This window comes from Cnephaeus nilssonii, assembly GCF_951640355.1.
Source record: "Cnephaeus nilssonii genome assembly, chromosome: X".
Lineage (NCBI taxonomy): Eukaryota > Metazoa > Chordata > Mammalia > Chiroptera > Vespertilionidae > Cnephaeus > Cnephaeus nilssonii.
The window spans coordinates 4,260,124-4,281,957 of NC_137071.1; the positions used below are offsets into that span (position 1 = coordinate 4,260,124).

The following is a 21,834-nucleotide window of genomic DNA, read 5'->3' on the forward strand; positions in this document are numbered from 1 at the left end:
AGAGTTAAGTGGTTAATACCCCACCATATTATAGTATTAGAGTATTTGAATTTAACTATAAATGTATCTTTACCAGAGCATTGTATATTTTAATATGTATTCATATTACTGGTTTGTGTACTTTCATTTCAGCTAGAAAGCCTTTCAGCATTTCCTGTGAGGCAGGACTAGTGAAGATAAACTCGCTTAGTTTTTGTTTATTAGGCAAAGTCTTTATCTTACCTTCATTTCTGAACAACAACTTTGCTGGGTAAAATATTCTTAGCTGGCAGTTTTGTTTTTCTTTCAGCACTTTGAATATATCATCCCATTCTCTCCTGGCTTGTAAGGTTTCTGCTGAGGAATCCTGTGATAGATAGCTTTATGGGAGTTCCCTTTTATGCAAGAACTAAAGGCCTGGTGCACAAAATTCGTGCACTTGGGGGGTCCCTCAGCCCGGTCTGCATCCTCTTGCAGTCCAGGAGCCCTTGGGAGATGTCCAACTGATGGCTTAGGCCCGCTCCAGGGATATCCTTAGCACTGCCGCAGAGGAGGGAGAGGCTGCTGCCACTGCCACTTTGCTCACCAGCCATGAGCCCAGCTTCTGGCCAAGCGGCACTCCCTCTGTGGGAGTGTACTGACCACCAGGGGGCAGCTCCTGCATTGAGCGTCTGCCCCCTGGTGGTCAGTGCACATCATAGCGACCGGTTGTTCCACTGTTTGGTCGATTTGCATATTAGCCTTTTATTATATAGGATTGTTTCTTTTGTTGCTATAAAATTTTTCTCTTTGTTTTTTATTTTAGATGGTTTAGTATAGAGTCTGTTGGAGAAGATTGTTTTGTATTGAAATCTTGGGGTGCTATTAGTTTCATGTAATTGGATTTCCCAGTCTCTCCTTAGGTTTTGGAAGTTCTCAGCCATTATTTCTTTAAATAAGCTTTATACCCCTTTTACCCTTTTTTTCTTCAGAGCTTCCAATGATACATACATTGTTTCTCTTAATGTTGTTGCTAAGGACCATAGACTTTCTTCATTTATTCTCATTCCTTTTTCTTTCTGTTCCTTTGGTTGGATAATTTCAAATGATCTATTTTTTTATATATTTTATTGATTTTTTACAGAGAGGAAGAGAGAGGGATAGAGAGTTAGAAACATCGATGAGAGAGAAACATCGATCAGCTGCCTCTTGCACACCCCCTACTAGGGATGTGCCCGCAACCAAGGTACATGCCTTTGACCGGAATCGAACCTGGGACCCTTGAGTCCGCAGGCCGACGCTCTATCCACTGAGCCAAACCGGTTTCGGCTCAAATGATCTATTTTTGAGCTGACTGATGCTTTCATCTCTTTGGTCCTATTTATGTTGAAGCTCTTTACTGAATTTCAGTTCAGTCATTGTTTCTATCAGCTCTAAAATTCATTTGATTTTTTTGTTTGCTTTTTATCCTTTTTGCTGAGCTTATAATTTTGTTCCTATATTATTTTCCTGATTTCATTCCACTATTTATCAGTGTTGTCTAGTAGTTCTCTGAGCATCCTTAGACCAATTATTTTGAATTTTTTTGTCACATAAGTTTTTGTATCTCCATTTCTTTCAGGTCAGTTACTGGAAGTTTATGTTGTTCCTTTGGTGGAGTAATGTTTCCCTGATTATTTGTGATCCCTACAGCCTGCGATAGGTATCTGTACATTTGAAATAGTCAGTCACCTCTTCCAGACTTTATTATCTGACTTTAGTAAGGAAAGACTTCCATTTATGGGTGGGAACATGATGGAGTATGCTGTGACCCTGTGCCAGGTGCAGGGGTGTGTGGCAACCCTGGGTCTGGGGGCTGCGGTTATTCATTAGCTCAGGCTACTGAAGTCCACAACATTGACAACTGCATAGTCCTTGGTAAGCACTGTGGATGGCCCACAGAAGTTATAAGGGCTGTTGGGATCCTTTGGACACTGTTAAAATGTTTCTTGTGTATAAGAAGATGAATTACATGCTTCAGAAGAACAGATGCTTCAATTCAAGTAAGAAGGCAAGAAAAGACTGATGTTCCATCTCAAGCATGTAAACAAGAGGAGTTCCCTCTTAGTCTTGTTGTTCTTTTCAGGTCTCCAATTGATTGGATGAGGCCCATCATTAGGAATGGCACTATGTTGTACTCAGTCTACCCAATCAAATGTTAATCTCATCAAGAAACACCTTCACAGACATGCCCAGAATAATGTTTGTCCAAATGGCTTGGTACCCTGTGGCCTAGACAAGTTTGACACATAAAATTAACCATTACAAAGGCCTCAGATCCTTGCTAGCTGTTTGTAGGAGACCTCAGTTCCTTACAAGATGGAACTCTCTATAGGACTGCTTGAGTGTCCTCATGGCCATGGTAGCTGGCTTCTCCCAAAATACGTGATTCAAGAGAGAAAGTCAGGAGAAAGGCTCAAATATTGCATGACCTAGTTTTGGAAATCACTGCCACCATATGCTTTTTATAGAAACAAGTTGCTAAGTCCAGCCCACTCTCAAGGATGGAGGAAAATTTTACCTCTTAAGGAAAGGAATATCAAACAATTTGTGGGTATATTTTTAAACCACAATATCTGGGGAGCTTTACAAATACTGACATCTAGTTACTACCTCTGGACCTTCTGATTTAATTGGGCTGCGATTTTTAAAAGCTCTTGATGTAACTCCCATGAGTTTCTAAGCATTTCCTCTATCATCTGCATCCACTCTTGTGTCTCTTAATATTTTAAGCCTTTAGTGAGCAAGCACATATCTCTGTGATTTGCATGATATGGTGCACCATATCATGCAAGTGGGTGTGAAAACTTCCTCTGATAGATAACTCAACTTCATTAAAGAAATTTTAAAATTTTAAATAGTTTTCTTAATATAAAAAATAAGCATTATGTTTTACATAGAGGTATAGTACTCAAGAGAAGAGCATTTAATACCTAACATTTTCAAAATCATATGTATTACAAAACAAGGATATAAAATAAACCAAATACAGTAAGTCCTCAATGTCATCGATAGGTTTTGTGATGTTAAACAAAGCAATGTATAATAAAACTAATTTTACCATAGGCTAATTGAAATAAACAAGAGTTAAGTTCCAACAGCATCTCGTCAACATTATAATGAAATTACATTATTAGAGGACCTGCTGTACAAGAGACTTGTGGCTAAGTATCAAGCTTAAAACTTACAAATAAAAGCATAAATAAGCATTATTTTGAGCTTATAAAGGATCAGATACTTATTGATAATTTATGACAGAATGTGACCAACTCTGCCTTTGGAAGTATGATGGTTAGTTTTATTTATCAACTTAGCTAGGCTATAGTGACCAGTTATTTATTCAAACACTAATTAAGATGTTGCTGTGAAGGTATTTTATAGGTGTGATTAACATCTACAATCAGTTGACTTTAAGTAAAAGAGACTACCCTATAATGTGGTTGGATCTCATCTAAACAATTGAAGGCCCTAAGAGCAAAAACTGAGGCTTCTCAAAGATGAAGAAATTCTGCCTTGAGACTGTAACATAAACTCCTGGCTGAGTTTCCATACTGCCAGACTGCTCCACAAATTTTGGACTTGCCAGCACCTATAAACATGTGAGCCAATTCCTCCAAACAAATCTCTTCATATTTATATGGATACTAATATGAATACAGATAAATGTATCTGTATATATTGTACTAGTTCTGTTTCTCTGGAGATCCCTGACTGATACAAGTTTTGGTACTTGGAAGTGGGATGCTACTATAACAAATACCTGAAAATATGGCAATGGGTCTGGATTTGGCAAATTTTGAGGAGGTTGACAGAAAAAGCCTAGATTGCCTTGAAGAGATAGATGGTTGGTAGGAATATGGGCATTGAAGGTGATTCTGGTAAAGGCTAAGATAGAAGTGAGGAACACAGTAGAGAAAGCTTCTATTATCTCAAAGAATTTCATATACCATCATGAACAGGATGCGGGTAAAAATATGAGCATTAAAGGTGCTTCTAGTGAGGTCTCAGAAGGAAATGAGGAAAATGTTACTGGACACTGGAGAAAAATGCAATATTTGTTATAAAATGGCAAAGAACTTGGTTGAATTGTCCTAAAGTTTTATAGAAAGTAGAACTTGTAAGTGATAAACTTGGGTATTTGAGGAGATGCCCAAAGAAAATATGGAAGGTATTGCCTGGTTTCTCCTTGCTGCTTATAATAAAACTAGAGGCCCGGTGCATGAAATTCATGCACGGGGGTGTGTGTTTCAGCCCAGCCTGCACTCTCTCCAATCTGGGACCCTTCGGGGGCAGTCAGACAACCCTCTCACAATCCGGGACCGCTGGCTCCTAACTGCTCACCTGCCTGCCTGCCTGATCACCCCTAACCACTCTGCCTGCTTTGCCTGATCACCTCTAACCACTTTGCCTGCCTGCCAGATGCCCCTAACTGCTCCTCTGCCAGCCTGATCCCCTTAACTGCTCTTCCATGCTGGCCTGATCCCCCTAACCGCCTCTGCCTTGGCCCCGCCACTGTGGCTTTGTCCGGAAGGACCTCTGGAAGACGTCCGGTCTAATTAGCATATTACCCTTTTATTAGTATAGATGTTAAAGGAAAGGGATAAATTGAGAAGGAATTGTTAAGCAAACATAAACCAGCACTTGATTTGTAAAATTCTCAGCCTATTTAGATATGATTTATGGATCCAATCAACCACCTTGGCATAAGCCAGGAACAGAAATGGGGTTATCCAGAAAAGACCTGTGGAGGACGCTCATGTCTAATGGCTCCGACTCCTGTGAATTTTACCAGGAAACTGACAAATTTTGGGGAGAATTTTATACCAGCGAAAACACTATCAGCCTGGACTTAAAGGCACAGAGAAAACACCATGTAAAGAAGAGGTACATAAGGAAATTGACATGTGAAGACAGGCAGAGATTGGAGTGATGCATCTAGAAGCTAAGGAAAGCCAAGGACTGCCAGCCAACGCCAGAAGTTAGCAAGAAGCAAAGAAAGATCCTCCCTTAGGGTGTTTGAGAGAGCATGGTATTGCTGACACCTTGATTTCAGACTTCTAGCCTCCAGAACTGGGAAAGAATAAATCTCTACTGTTTTAAGCCACCCTGTCTGTGGTACTTTGTTACAACAGCACTAGGAAACAAATACAGAAAGTATCAAAGATAGATACCGACTAGCTGAAATCTTCCCTTGCATTGAACCTATATATATTCTGTATCTGCTTGGGAAGCAAGATATAAATGTTTTAATTTAATAAACAATTAGATTCAATTAACTATGCAAGCAAATAATTTCATTTAAACTTGGCTTAAGACATATGTGAAAGTTATAGTACTTATTATTTTGGCTTGTGTACATCCGCCTTGATCTCTAATTTCCTCTTTTCCCCTCTCGCATGGCTGCAAAAATACCAAACAATATTTTTGCAAGTGGAATTTAATGGAGTAGAAACAACAGTGTTTTCTTGACAAACATCACCACACATTAGTAAGGGATTTAAATTCTGCATGTGTTTTGTTTACACACTCAGACACTAATTGCCAGTCAGTTTGATATGCGCAATAAGCAGCCACAGCAGTGGAAATTACCAGAACACAAGCACCACTGCTGGAAATGCTCTCAAATGGTGGAGCCATAGCACAGGCTTCCAAATCCCTAGGACCGAAGTTGCTAGGACCAAACTGTCATAGGTTGTTCCAGTGTCTGAGTTTGTGTTCCGTTAATTAGGCAGTTTTATTTAGCTCTTGGAAGAGTGAGAATTGAGCTGCATTGCCAGTCTTTGTCTACATGCAAGCATGTACAGCAGGGCATCAAATAACATATTTTTCATTCAACATCATTTCCTTCTAATGTTGATGGGAAGAAAAAGAATCAATCCCAGACAGGAGCCACTGTCTGTGGAGTTTGCACATTCTCCTCATGTCCTCATGTCTGCCTGGGTTTTTTGTGTGTTTTTTTTTCTGGGGACTCTGGTTTCCTCCCACACCCCAGAGATGTGATTGTGAGCTAAACTGTTGTGTCTACACTGCCACAGTCTGAATGAATGTGGGTGAGTGTGAGTGGCCCTGAGATGGACAGGCGTCTGGTCCAGGGTGGGTTCCCACCTTGTGCCCTGCACTGTCTCGAGAATCCCTGGCCACCGCAACCCTGAACTGGAATAAGCTGGTTGAAAAAAGAACTATCTTTCCTGTTTTTATCTGTCTTTCTTAAATGTATGTATATCTCACATTTATTTCAATGTTTCACATTAGGAGTGTTTGGGTCTTTATTTAGAAGTTTGGTGATGTTTTTGTGACCAGAACTATGCTGTAGGAACTTAACTCTTGTTGATATCAATCAGTCTACCACCAAATTGGTTTTGTTTAAAGTTTCAGTTCCCAAAAGCCTATCCATGTCAGATAACGGGATATGGTAGTCTCTTTTCTTTTTGTTTTCTAAGCTGAAGTGCAATCAAACAACCTAAGAAATGTACAAGCCTTCAGTCAGTCAATCCTTTCCTTTCAAGTCACCAGGCAGTGGTTTCTAGCATAGTCCTTGGGAATGTATTTCAGAAGGAGAAAAGATTTAGTATGAACTGAATACATGAATTTCTAGAAAAATTAGGGCACCTATGCTAGTATCTTCTGGTCTAGGTACTGCAGAGACCTGAATAAATTCTCTTCATTTTAGTATACAACAACCAACTTTCATTTTGAGAGCCAAGATGTTTGCATTAGTGGAAAAGAGTCTATTTGGCCATTCCATGGGGCTGACCTCATGAATTTGTCTTTGACTCCAAAAAACCTACTATAGGGTGTCCAAAAATGTATACACACACTTTGAATAAGTATAAAGGCAGTGTTTATTAAAATAGATTTCATTTTAAAAATTGAGCTACCAGCTGTTAAAGTGTGTATACATTTTTTGGGGACATCCTGTATTTGTATACACTAAGAGGATTTGGTTATGAATGATTCAGGCTGGTGTTCCCCTTAAAGGAGTGACTTTTATTCTTAGAGACAAGATGTGCAGATCAGCCAGGGCAAAGCAGAGATGCTACTTAGATTTCAGCAATACACTTGGTGCCAGCAAATGTTATTGCAGAATAAGACTCCAGTTTAATCTATTGTCTGAAAGACTGTGGGAATTCCCTTCACCATTCAATATTTACAAATGATCACATGTGTTTCTTTACCAATAAAGAAATTACATGCCGAAACCGGTTTGGCTCAGTGGTTAGAGCGTCGGTCTGCGGACTGAAGGGTCCCAGGTTCGATTCCGGTCAAGGGCATGTACATTGGTTGCGGGCACATCCCCGGTGGGGGGTGTGCAGGAGGCAGCTGGTCAATGTTTCTCTCTCATCGATGTTTCTAGCTCTCTATCCCTCTCCCTTCCTCTCTGTAAAAAATCAATAAAATATATTAAAAAAAAGAAATTACATTTTGAAATGCCTTTCTGAGTTAAATTACTTGTTAATAATGCTTTGGGTGCTTGTGTCGGGGGGGGGGGGGAGATAGTGGTTGGAGGTGGAGGAATGTTAGGAAGAAGAAATTCCTGCCAAGTTTTTTGGGGAGGGAGAGGAGCATCATGTAGACATCAGTAAAGTTATATTAAGAAAAAAAATAAAGCATCAGAAGTGAAAATTTAGCACATTTATGGCTTCAAATATCATGCTTGTTTTCCATCCATGGCATACAGAGATAAAGATATAATTCTGCTGATATGGATTAGATTTCATCCTTTTTCCCAAGTTCATTACTCACCTCAATCGCTTTATAGATTATGAAAGAGCTACCTGCCTCTGCAAATTTTGACAGGGTACCCTGTAGAAGTAGAGTAGGCTTAAAATGCTAGATTCTGCTTTTCAGTTCCACCCCACTTAACAGAGCTAAGAAATCAAAGGCTGCAGTTTGGCAAAATGGATGAGACTTCTATTTCCCTAACTTATAGCTCCAGTCCTGATTCTACCTGAAGTCTAGTTCTAACCTTTTTTTTAAAAAATTTTTTTTGTTAATCCTCACCCGAGGATATTTTTTCATTTATTTTTAGAAAGAGCGGAAAGGAGGGGGAGAGACAGTGAGAGAGAAACATCAATGTGAGAGACACATTGATTGGTTGCCTCCCACATTTGCCTGACAGGGGCTGTGTGTTGAGCCTGAAACCAAGGTACATGCCTTAGGGCAGAACCAAACCTGCAACCCTTCAGTCCACAGACCTATGCTCTATCCACTGAGTAAAACCAGTCAGGGCCAGTCCTGACTTTTTAGTAGCTTTTATATGTCCCTTTGTCAACTTAAATTTTCTACTACCTGAGGGAATGTGTCTCAGGGCAGTTTAATTGACATCAGAGGGAAAGGAGACACAACTCCCATAAGACAGAAAGAACTAGGGACTTCTAGGCAGCTGACCCTTAGGTTATAGTTGGAAATCATTCAATGAAGTTATAGGGTTGCTATAAAGTAAATAAATACTTTGGAGTAAGCAAATAAGTGCAACAATAAATATGCTAGTTAAAATAGATACACTTACAGAAAGGGGTTGGTAAAAATCACATTGGATTGCAGGTGTAAAGTAATGTTACAAGATAACTAATGACAACTTTAAAAGATTGGTCTTTAGTCTCTGGATCCTTAACTTACAAAAAAAATAGGTATACTGTTTCCAACAGGTCACCGAAATAATGACATGGTATTGATTCAAATTAGGGACAAAGAGAGAGTAAAGTGTGTGGAAGAGAAGAGGGAGAGGTTGCTTACCGCTGTCCTAGAATTTTCACAATTTCTAATTTAGAAATTCAGGAAACTAAATAAAATTTATATCATATATTACATAATAGAATTTATATAATAAGCAGGTAAAAGTCATCAAGCTTGGGATGTCACCATTCAGGACATATTTTAATGCCAACAGAAATAATTTCAGACATGAAATATATTTCCAAAGCCTAAAAACATATTCCTTCACACACCGTCCCAACAATTATATGTGAGAACATTTGGTGCTTACTTCAGGGTTTTATAGAGATGAACATCTTTCTAGGACCTCAGTGCTAATCAGAATTTGAGAAAGCAGTGTAAAGGAATATGTGTGTGACATGTTACTATATCCTGATTCCCAAGGCAGAAGCAACACCCTAGAAATTGTGGGTGTTCAGGAATTCCAAAGTCCTTGCTAATTAACTTGGGTGTATTAGACAGGATAATTTAGAGAGCACTACAGTAATAATCTAAAATTCTCAGTGGTGTAGCATAACAAAAGATTATTTCTTACTCATATAATGTCGTTAGCAGCTCTGGGAGACTAAGCAGAATTGCTGATCTCCATGAATAGGCACAGTGTCCACATTGTTTAGGTTTGACGGTTTCTCCATACCAACATACACTCCCATGGTTGCTGTGGCCTAGGAAGAAAGCATGAAAAATCAGGAACTAGCTTTCATGCATAACTCACATTTCAGCCACATGACTGCCCTTAACTTCAAGAGGGCATATGCCCTTGCCACCCCCAAAAAAGGATCAGAAATCTTGATGGCAAACATATTATTATGTCTACTATAGATATGTCTACTATAGATATCTTTAGATTTTCTCTGTATTCCCATAAGAAAGATAAAATGAAGAGGTTTCAAGCATCAGTAGCTTTTTCCCACCTTCCTCCCATTTGTTCATTGCTTCAATATGGTGTGATGAAGAAAAAAATTGGACTTCAAATAAATTATTTATTTTAATCCGACCCACATTACTAGTAAAGGACTAAGAGCTTTCTTTTTTCTGTTACTAGAGGCCCAGTGCATGAATTCGTGCACCAGTGGGGTCCCTTGGCCTGACCTGCAGGATCAGGCCAAAACCAGCTTTCCGACATCCCCCGAGGGGTCCAGGGATTGCGAGAGGGCACAGGCCAGGCCAAGGGACCCCACCTGTGCACGATCAGGGCCGGGGAGGGACACAGGAGGTTGGCCAGCCAGGGAGGAACCACAGGAGGGCTCCAGAGTGTGTCCGGTCCATCTTACCCAGTCCCAATGGGCCGGACCCCAGCAGCAAGCTAACCTACTAGTCGGAGTGTTTGCCCCCTGGTGGTCAATGCACATCATAGTGAATGGTCGACCGGTTGACTGTCTGCCCCCTGGTGGTCAGTGCACATCATAGTGAGCGGTTGAGTGGCCTTAGCATATCATTAGCATATTACACTTTGATTGGTTGAATGGACGACTGGTCGACCAGACACTTAACATATTAGGCTTTTATTATATACGATAAGGTTTCTCAATCTTGGCAATATTGACATTTAGTGTCAGATCATTCTTGGGGGACTGTCCTGTACTGCAGGATACTTAAAAATATCCCTGGTCTCTATCCACTAGATGACAAAAGCAGCCTTCCCACTCCATTTGTCAAAACCAAAAACATTTCCCTACATTTTACACTGGGGGGTAAAATTACTCCTGTTTAAGAACCACATTTCTATTCGCTTCCTTTGACCACTAGGCAGGGTTCAGGCCATTTTACACATGAAATGACCCATTATTGAGCACTGGCAGAAATAGACCAAAGATAATAAAATACATTTTCTCCCCCCAGATCTACCACTGGTACTTTGGGCAGATCTCTGACTCTCCTTTTACCTTATCTCTAGAATGGGGAACAATGTTACCTGGCTCACAAGCTTATTGTAGGAATTAAATGAGACCCTAAATAATCCATCCTTTTCTCTCTGTTTTGAAAAACTGCTTCTGTATATGCCCAAGTCCTACATATAAATGGAGTCTATTTCCAGACTTTCTGTTCTGTTCCACTTGTCCCTTTGAATATTCCTGTGAGAATTCCTCACTGTGTTGATTAACCATTATTATTTTTTATTGATTTTTTTTACAGAGAGGAAGGGAGAGAGAGAGCGTTAGAAACATTGATGAGAGAGAAACATCAATCAGCTGCCTCCTGCACACCCCCTACTGGGGATATGCCCACAGCCAAGGTACATGCCCTTGACCGGAATCGAACCTGGGACCCTTGAGTCTGCAGGCCGACGCTCTATCCACTGAGCCAAACTGTTCAAGGCAACCATTATTATTATTAAGCCCTCTATTATCTATAGGTGATTTTTCTGGGAAATTTAGCCACCAGCAAAGGGACTAGAAACTGAGAAGTGAAGAAAAAGGCCTGCAGAAGCCCTGCACTAAAGTTTACATACTTTTAAAATTGTGACATCTCCCAAGGTTATTAGGATGGCTTATAAATTATTTCTTCTTCACCCCCTGCACCTTCTTGTGCCTTGCACACAAGTGCAGGAACCCAATAAATGGCTGCTGAGTGACTAAATGACCAATTTCAGACATAAGACAAACAAGCTTAACATTACTGGGCTTCCCCCCATCATCTTAGGTTAGAAGTCCTAAACTAGGTGAGATGAAGACACAGAGGCTATTAGTATAGACAGGGCTAGTGTAAGCAATCATTGACTGCGGGCAGTCTGACATCAAAAGAGGAAATTAAAAGGCAGACATTAATTAAAAAATAAAACCCACATGCTCTGAAAAGTAAGCAGCCACAGACATCACAATAACCCCGTAGCTGCATTACACTGTCAGTGTATAATTGACATCCCTAATAATGACTTTGACATTTTTTAAATGCTAATTTCTATTCAGCATGTTCTATTTTTAAAAATTTGGAGTAGTGTGTAAGACATTTGAGAAATCTTTCCATCATAGGCTTATAAAATATGTGATTTGCAATATACCTTAGAGATTACCTAATCTATTTTCTAGATGCAGAAAGTCAGTCCCCGAAAGGTGAAGTGCACTTGTCCAAGGCCAGGTGCCCAGAGAGGCAGAATTGAAGCTAAAGCCCTAGTTTTATTAATCCTTACTGAGCCTTTGTATTGCGCAAAAAATAGTAGTTTAGGTGGTAAATGTGTCAAAGGAGGGAGAACAACATTAGAAAACACTAGAGTGGGGCGAAGCTTGGATCACATTTTCTAAGCCATTCATGTTAACAGGTTATCTGACAAGTATGAGTTATTTATGAAGATGAGGGGGGTATGGGAAATATTAAAAATTTAGCCTGCCTTGAAAAAAATCTAAGTTGAAGGGAGGAGAGAATAGGAAAATGGTCCAATTATTCTAAAATAGTAGTCTCATAGAAATATAATATGTGCCACATATGTAATTTGAAATTTTCTAGTAGCCCCATTAGAAAGCAGAAGCAACCAATTAAATTCATTTTAAAATACATTTTATGTAAATCAGTATATCCAAAATGTTATTATTTCAATATGTACTCAATACACAATCATTATTGAGATATTTTACATTATTTTACTCATACTAAGTCTCTGAAAGCTAATGTGCATTTCACACAGCATATCTTAATTTGGATGCTAACTTCATCAGAAATACTGGCATTTGGTCTGAATTTAGATTTATAAAACTTACAACCGAAAGGATGAATTCACATAGCCAAGTTGTTCCAAATATGATTTAAATGTCTTACAGTAATGAATCAAATGTCCCAAATAATTTTCTGTTAATATTCACATCCACATTACCAAAATTCCTTCAGTTTTTAAATTTAAGTGCAATCCATTAAAATTACATAAATGAAATATTCAATTCCTCAGGCCTTCAGGACAAATTTCAAGGTTTTAATCACACATGTGGCTAGTGGCTATGCATTAGGCTAACAGGTCTAGGGGTGGGTTTTAGAGGTGGGAAGCAGGGTTGTCAGGTGACATAAAGCCCTTGTATGGCAGACTCAAGTACCTGGAAAGAGACTGAATATGGGCTCATACACAAAGTGGAGCCACTTATGCTATCCACCAGAAAGAAGGAAAGGAAAAAAAAGAAAAAGAAAGAATGAGATATCAAGACAAGAACAGATTTCTAAGAAGACTAGTGTACAACAAAATAGAGTGGGGGGAAATCAGGGAGACCAATGGACAATTTTATTGAAGTAAATAAAATGTGAAAAAAATAAGGAGGAGGGAAAGAGAAATGAGGGGGAGTCAATGATTCAAGAGGCTGTTTGTTGGATGGAAGAACTGACAAAACTGAAGATTAGATAGGACACCAAAGAAGAGGTCTCACTAAAGAACACATAGAGACCTGGTTTTTGTTTGCTTGTTTTGTGTTTTAAGTCTATATTTTGTATTTGTTTATTCTCTATGCCAGGTGTCCTCAAACTACGGCCCAGGGGCCACATGCTGGTGTTTTTTTTTACTTCAAAATAAGATATGTGCGGTGTGCATAGGAATTTGTTCATAGTTTTTTTTTAACTTTAGTCCGGCCCTCCAACCGTCTGAGGGACAGTGAACTGGCCCCCTGTTTAAAAAGTTTGAGGACCCCTGCTCTATACTCTCTTCTACAGGCATTTAACAAGGAAAATTATAATTCCACTCTCGTTTTCAGGAGTTCAAGGATTATTGAGGTAGCCCTTGAATTCTTCTTGGGAATGTAAAGGGTCTATTATTATAAAGGAATAAAAGAATAGAAGAGAGAAGTGGATAGGAAGGGAGGGGGGGAGAAAAGAATGGAGAGAGAGGCTATAAAATTTAAACTTAGGATTTACCAATAACGAGATGATAGGTCAAGCCATTTCAATGAGTGAGATCACCCTGGAAGATATACAGTGACAAGACATGGGCCATCCCAATAACAATACATTTCTAGAGAAGAAGCCTTCAAAGTAATGCCTCCAAGGTGGAAAGAGACTGAATCATACAGGTTAGGTGTTTGCTCTATGACCTCATTCACTCAACTAACATTTATTGAAACAAAGACCTAGGAGTTCCCATTCTAGACATGGGCCGTCCTGGAAGAGTGCAATGCTAGGGTCACAGCCAGAACTGAACCTCAGAAGCCTCTGCCTGCAGCAAGGTCTCTGTCTTAAACCACAATAGAGTAGGACAAGCATGTCAAACTCAAAGGCTAACACGGGTCAAATAAACAAGGTTTAAGTTTATGTGGGCTGCAAAAAAACAAAAGCTTCCATTTTCATAGAAATGTAGGTTTATTTTGATAGAGACATGCTGAATACAAAGGGCTGAAATACACAAGTCATCGTTATCATAAAATAATAGAATACTTTAATAAAAATTAATATTTTTTCTTGAACATTAACTTACCAGACACTGAATAACTGCACAAATTAATAAGCAAAACACAAATAAACCTATTTTTCTTGTTCTCCGAAAGCGAAATATTTCCTGTTGCGCACACCAAGCAAGTCAGTCCAAGACTAATGACGTGGCCATCAGCTGCTAAAATATTCGCTGCTGGTATTAGTGGAGAGAAATGGTGTGCCTGCCCATAAGGTGCATAAGGGAAATGAATGCAACACGATTACAGTAATCAGTCATTAGCGAACGTTGTAGTTCGTTATTAATAATTATGTATAACAGGATATTGTAAAAACTAAGTCACTAAACTTTTATTAAAATGTTTCTTACATACTGTTATATTGGCTGGGCTGCAAAAATATTCATTGTGGGCTGCATGTGGCCCGTGGGCCGCGAGTTTGACATGCTTGGAGTAGGAGTTATGCACAGTGTTACTCACAGGGTTATGGCCTTTGAGATAGATGGGTCAAAATTTTATTATATTCCCTAGAAGTTTCATTTGCCATTTCTAAAAATGTTCTTCAAGGAAGATCTTACTTTCACTAACAAACAGCAAGGTAACGAGATTCATACCTTAAAGGGAAAAGAAAAGATGGGGCTGGGTACAGTTGGAATGATGGAGAAATCTTCCCATTTATAGTGTGATGGTGCTGGAGGCAGAGCAGGGCTTTGGGGCAGGAAGTTGGTGTTGGTCTGCCTTCCATCAGCTGCTGCAAAGAGATAGGGGTGGAGGTATAAAATAAATATATACATTAGGAAGCAAGAAAATTCAGAGGACATTCAGTTCAATATGAATGGATGACATATTATACCATGTAACTTTTAAAAGGAGCAGTGTCCAAATTGAATTAGGATAGAAAGATCTAACTTTGTAACTTCTCTTTCCATAGCAATGTCACAAAATTTTCCATTAAAGATTAAAAGGACCACCATATTTTCACCTGTCCTAATGACAGATTTTTATGCTACCGTGATGAACAATTATTTTACATTTGTTAGTTATGAAACTTCTATTTACCCTAATTTCAAGGAATGTTTAGTATTCTGGGCTCAAATTGTGAAATACAAGAGAGAAAATTACCCATCTTAGAAACATAATTCCTTTTATTGAATAGTTGACATAAAAAAAAGGCCTTTAAAGGAAAAAAATTATTCATGAAGTACAACCATTTGCATAAAACCATGCTCTCCCTCATTTAGTCTGTATTTTATTCTTCCCAATTTTTTAATAAAAGGTAGAACTCAACCTCATTAACTTTACACTTCTCTCAGTAACATTCAAGATTCTGAAATCAGAAAACCATGGAACATGCATTAAGAAAGAGCATTTTCTGTCCTAGCAAGTTTTTGCTCAATGGTTAGAGCATTGGCCTGAGGACTGAAGGGTCCCGGATTCATTCCAGTCAAGGGCGCATGCTCGGGTTGTGGGCTCAATCCCCAGTGTGGGGCGTACAGGAGGCAGCCAATCAATGATTCTCTTTTATCATTGATATTTCTATCTCTCTCTCCCTCTCCCATCCTCTCTGAAATCATCCTACCTAATAATAGAGTAATATCCAAATTGACCGTACCTTCGCTACACCCACAAGCCATGCCCACCAGCCACGCCCACCAGGAAACCATGGATTGCAGGCAACTGGGGGTCGGCTCCTGCGATCCGTTGCAGGGATGCTGGGGTGCAGCCAAGCCCAAGGCCGGGCACCAGCAGGGAGCCTGTGATGGATCACAGGCAACTGGGGGTCCACTCCTGTGAGGGGTTCTGCTCCTGTGGTGGATTGCAGGGAACTGGGGTCCCCTGCCCAATGGGCGGTGTCTGCGATCACAGGGAGCTGGAGGTCCCCTTCCCAGGCCTAAAGCTTTGGCCAGAGGCTTTAGGCCTGGGCAGGGCACAGCCGATGATTGGTGTGAACTATAGAGGACACACCTTTTCTGACTGCACATTGGCTAAGCTTCCTGTATGCCACTGGTAATATTCTTAGTGGGTAATAAGAATCCAAAAAGGTGATCTAGGGTTTTTACACCACACTTCTGGAGAAAAAAATGAAGGTCTGCTGCTGGAAGGTTAAGAAATGTCATATCCTGCCCTAGCTGGTTTGACTCAGTGGATAGAGCCTCGGCCTGCCGACAGCAGGGTCTGGGTTGATTCTGATCAAGGGCATGTACCTAGGTTGCAGGCTCCTCCCTGGCTGGGGCCCAGATCAGGGCTCATGCAGGAGGCAACCAATCAAAGTGTTCCTCTCACTTTGATGTTTCTCTCTGTCTTTCCCTTTCTCTTCCACATTCTCTAAAAGTCAATGGAAACATATCCTTAGGTGAGGATAAAAAAAAAGAAAGAAAGAAAGAAAGAAAGAAATGCATATCCTATGAAAGACACATCTTGAAAATGCCTAAAGAAAGTTGTCATTTTTTCTTGGTGAAGGGACTGGAGTTGTGTTGATGAAAACACCTTGGTGGTGTTGGGGCTGGTGCCTTCCCTGACCAGCCCAGTTGCCTCCCACAAAGGGAGGCCAGACTTCGGCTTAGGCCCGCTTCCCATGGGGATCGGGCCTAAGCCATCAGTAGGACATCACCTGAGGGTTCCCAGTATGTGAGAGGGGGCAGGTTGGGCTGAGGGATCCCCCACCCCCAGTGCACGAATTTCGTGCACCGGGCCCCTAGTAAAAATATATTTAAAAAGAGAAAAAGACTCACACTATCTTAAAAAAGAAAAAAAGAAAAGAAAAAGCAGTTTCCTGGAGTGTTTTTCTTTCCCCTCTACCTGATATCTCCTACACATCATCCATGTGCCAGTTGAAACCCCACCTGTAGGAAAATGGAGCTGGTTCATATGGAGTTCTCTGTGCCCTTACAATACCTCTACACATTTGGAAAAATCTGATCTAGGAAGTACCCAATAAATATTTGTGTAAGAAATAAAGAATGGATATATAAATGAACAAGCAAATGACTGAATTATAAGAACTGGATTTAGAACTGGAATTCTTAATAGCTGTACTACCTTGAGCAACTCACTTCACCTCTCAGCTTCAATCTTCTTATCATAAAAAAGAGAAATGGTGGACTGTCTAGTGGAATTCTCAGGGCTTTGGAAAGCATCACATATAATTATATGTGAAAGATCCTGATAAATGGTAAAGTACTATGCAAATGTTAGTTATTGTGTGGTGTCTGGATAGAGGCATAAAAGCCTAGCCAAGTGGAAGACAGGGCCAGGAAACTAATTCCACAAGTCTGAGAATAGCGTCATTGTTGACTCAGATCCAAAAACAAAATCCTGAAAAACATCCTTGACTTATCCTTTTCTTTCACTCCTAACACCCAATAAGAACCAGTATCACCTGTTTCCCCATCACGAGGACAATGCAAACATGAACAATTATATGTACTCAAGGTTCTACCCCTTCTGGTAGCAGCATGTCCATGGCATGCCTCTATCTCACATCTCCCCATAATTTACCATGACCTCCAGGCACTACCCAATCCAAAGGCTGGCATCGGGATGGGAAGGATGGTCTTGGTTCTTCATACAACCACCAAGTAGAGAATCAACTAGGGAACTGCTGACAGAATTCTCACACAATTCTCCTATTGTCAACAAGTCCTGTACAGTTGAATGATCTGGAAAGTCTAGTCAAGAACCCATCTCAGGCTGCAACATCATATAATACAATAACCTGGAGAAGCCTCCAGCACCAGCCACAGACTTTGCCCAAACCCTGCTCCATAAGGAGAACTCTCCTCCATAAATTCCAAAACCCTTGTCTTGGTCCCTGTTCAGCAGTCCCCTTTTTCAGTCATTGTATTTACCAGTTCTGATTGCCCATCTACACCACTAGTTTTCAGAAGATGTCTCTCTAGCCTATGTTTACAGGTCTCCCTAACTTTGAATCTTGGGAAGCAGGTATAGATTTTCAGTGTATTTTCCCATATTGGATAATGGGTGCACTCTCCACTTATATTTATATAACTAAAGGAGTTCAATAGATTTTATAGGACAATGATTATCAGTTTCAAGGACACCACCTACCACAGGCACTCCATTCAATATCTGCCTTGACAGGCAATCCCATCACAAAGTTCTGTCATTTTGAGTGCTAAAATATTTCTCACTTAAATTCACTGGCTTTGCCACTACCTTGTCCTGGCCACATCTTTCACCTGGATTACTGTGAAAACTTCCTAACTCTGCCTGCTTTGTATTGCTCCTTCTAACCCACTCTCCAAATGGTAGCCAGATCACACCAACTCCTTTCTTAAAACAAGCCAGATGTTTTCCATTGTCCTTCTAGCGAACTCCTGCCTCATTTGATCCACAGATCCACTGCTGAAAAGAGGAGATATACTTCATTATTGTAAAGGATAAATTGCTTCTATCAAAATTAACCATGGTCTGTATTCCTAGAAAAATATAACCTTCCAAAACTCAATCAGGAAGAATCTAAACAGCTCAGTAGGCCAATAACTATGGAAGAAATTGAAGCAGTCATCAAAAAACTTCCAGCAAACAAAAGCCCAGGGCTAGACAGCTTCACAGGGGAGTTTTACCAAACATTCAAGGAAGAACTAAAACCTATCCTCCTCAGACTATTCAAAAAAAAATCAAGAGGAAGGAACACTTCCAAGCTCCTTCTATGAAGCCAGCATCACCCTAATACCAAAACCAGATAAAGACAACACAATGAAAGAGAATTACCATAAGTTGGGACATAGGCAAAGTCTCTTCAAATTCAAGAAGATAGAAATCCTACCAAGCATCTTCTCAGATCACAGTGGCATAAAACTGGAAATCAACTACAATAAAAACAATCCAAAGAAATCAAACACATGGAGACTAAACAGCATGCTATTAAACAATGACTGGGTTACCAGAGAGATCAAGGAAGAAATAAAAAACATCATGGCAACAAATGACAATGAAAACACAACAATCCAAAATCTATGGGACACAGCGAAAGCAGTCTTGAGAGGGAAGTTCGTAGCTTTACAAGCCTACTGCAAAAAAACAAGAAAAAATGGTAATAAATTACCTAACCCTACAACTCAAAGAGTTAGAAAGAGAGCAAGAAGAAAAGCCCAGTGTAAGCAGAAGGAAGGAAATAATAAAGATCAGAGTGGAGATAAACGACATAGAGACCAAAGAAACAATACAAAAGATCAACAAAACCAAGAGCTGGTTCTTGGAAAGGATAAACAAGATTGATGAACCTCTAGCCAGGCTCACCAAGAAGCAAAGAGAGAGGACCCAAATAAACAAAATCAGAAATGAAAGAGGTGAAATAACAACAGACCCCACTGAAATACAGAGGATTGTTAAAAAATACTATGAACAACTCTATTCCAACAAACTGGACAACCTGGAGGAAATGGACATATTCCTAGAAAAATATAACCTTACAAAATTAACCATGGTCTGGTAGAGCAATATTTTCACAGTATGTTCCAGTGAGACAAGTTTGCAACCTGGAGATTTCATTTATTGGAAAAGACACCTCCAAAAAGACTCTCTTCAACTTTGCTAGAAAGGTTCCTATCACTTACTACTATCCAATCTTTGTGACTACTAACCAATCTTTGTGCCATCAAACTTCAGGGAATAGACTGTTGGATTCATGTGACACTCTGAAGAAAGCACCACATGTTATCTGTTGACCTGATGAGAAAGCTTTCCCAAGATATTCAGACCAGACCTATTGAAAGTTGTCTGCCAAACCTTTGAAGCTGACTTGAGTTCCTTAAGGTGTAAAATTGTTTTTTGACATCTTTATTTTTTCTTCTTTTTTAAAAACTTTGTTTTGAAACCTTTTTTTTTTTACTCTTTGGCTGCATTCAATAATATCACCCAACCAGCCACTCCACACATCGACCTGGTATTGCAGTACTTCCAGAAATGGTGCACACACACACACACACACAAAAACACAAACAAAGAATATCACCCAACTACATACTTGCATCCAATTTATATACATATAGATTGATTTCAGAGAGGAAGGGAGAGGGAGAGAGAGAAACATCAATGATGAGAGAGAAACATTGATTGGCTGCCTCCTGCACACCCCACAGTGGAAATTGAGCCCACAACCTGGGCATAGGCCCTGACCGGGAATCGAACCATGACCTCCTGATTCGTAAGCCATGCCAGCCAGGCTCTTTGTTTTTTCTTAATGTAGGCATTTATTGCTATAAACTTCCCTCTTAGCACTACTTTTGCTATATCCCATAAATTTTTGTATGTTGTGTTTCCATTTTCATTTGTCTCGCTATTTTCTGATTGCCATTTTGATTTCTTCTTTGATCCATTGATTGTTCAGGAGTGTGTTAAGCTCCAAATATTTGTGAATTTTCAAGATTTCCTCCTGTTATTGATTTTTTGTCTTATACCATTGTAGTTGTAAAAAATACTTGATATTATTTCAGTCTTCTTAAATTTGTTAAGACTTGTTTTTCAGCTAACATATGGAGAATATTTCATGAACCCTTGAGAATGTTTATTCTGCTCCTGTTATGTATAAAACTGTTAGGTCCATTTGAAATATAGTTCAGGCTCAAAGCTTTTTTTTTTCAGTTAATCCTCACCCAAGGATATTTTTTTCATTGATCTTTTAGAGAGAGTGGGAGAGAGGGACAGAGAGAAAGATCGACGTGAGAGAAACACATGGATTGGTTGCCTACTGCATGAACCCTGATCAGGTAGGAGCCTGCACCCAAACCCTTGACTGGCATCAAACCCAGGACCCTTTGGTCCACAGGCCAAAGCTCTTATCCACTGAGCCAAATTGGCTAGGGGAGGCTCAAAGCTCTTACTGCTTTTTGTCTGAATGATCTATTCATTGTTGAAAGTGAGATATTAAAGTGCCGGAAACAAATCAGTTTCACTAAAAGAGAGATGTTGACAGGAAGCCAGGAAGGCTGGTCAACAACCTTAATTGCTCTAACCACTCACCCTTTAGTTGAGACATTGTTAGCTGAAGCAGCCTCCACCTTTGTTTGTCCCATGTAAGTTTCTGTTATTTCCTGCCTAAGGGCTACATGTAAGTTTCTGTTTATCTTGCCTAAGATGTTTTCCCCAAAACCTCAATAAAAGGGATGGCAGGGCCAGAGCAGGTAGTAGTTCTCCCACTAGAGTTGGACTACCGCCTGGCCCCCCATATCGCCAAATTGAATTTCTTCAAGTCTCCTTTCATTTGTGTGCGGCCCTTCTCCAGAACTCGAACTCTGAACCGGAACCCTGGACCACGCGGGACGTGGAAAGGGATTCTTACATTAAAGTCCTCTACTATTACTATATTACCATCTATTTCTCCTTTTAGATCTGTTAATAATTGCTTTATATATTTGTCTCTTATTACATTTTTTACTTAAAGAATTCCCTTTGGCATTTCTTATACTAAGGTAGGTCTAGTAGGGATGAACTCCATCAGCTTTATAAGGGGAGGGGGTGTTCCATTGTATGTGATGGGCCTCTTTTCCCTTAATGCATTGAAGATGTTATCTTTGTCTTTAATATGTGAGTTTTATTATAATGCATCACAGTGAAGTCTTCATTGGGTTGAACCTAATTGGGAACCTTTGAGCTTCATGTACCTGAATGTGCGCATCTTTCCCCAGGCTTTCTTCATTCCTTTTCATTCTTTTTTCCTTTTTTCTCCTCTGACTGCATAATTTCAAATCACCTGTCTTCTAGTTCACTGAATATTTATTCTGCTCCATGGAGTCTGCTGTTGAAGCTTTCTATTACATTTCAT

General features: G+C 39.8%; 1 protein-coding gene across 2 annotated transcripts in view; it reads right to left on the reverse strand.

The window, feature by feature from the left end:
- The window catches only part of FANCB (FA complementation group B), a 133,540-nt gene that overhangs the window by 63,394 nt on the left and 48,312 nt on the right, over positions 1-21,834 (reverse strand). Inside the window, exons 10-11 of one of the 2 annotated variants that reach the window (XR_013813185.1) lie at positions 14,663-14,799; positions 9,248-9,377 (exon numbers count right to left, since the gene is read on the reverse strand). Coding sequence is in view for 1 of the 2 variants with exons in the window: in XM_079764457.1 (XP_079620583.1) it covers positions 9,326-9,377; positions 14,663-14,799 (189 nt within the window). In the remaining variant the exon portion in view is untranslated. Of the gene's footprint in view, positions 1-9,234; positions 9,378-14,662; positions 14,800-21,834 lie in introns of those variants that run through there. The other variant, XM_079764457.1, reaches the window with a different exon arrangement.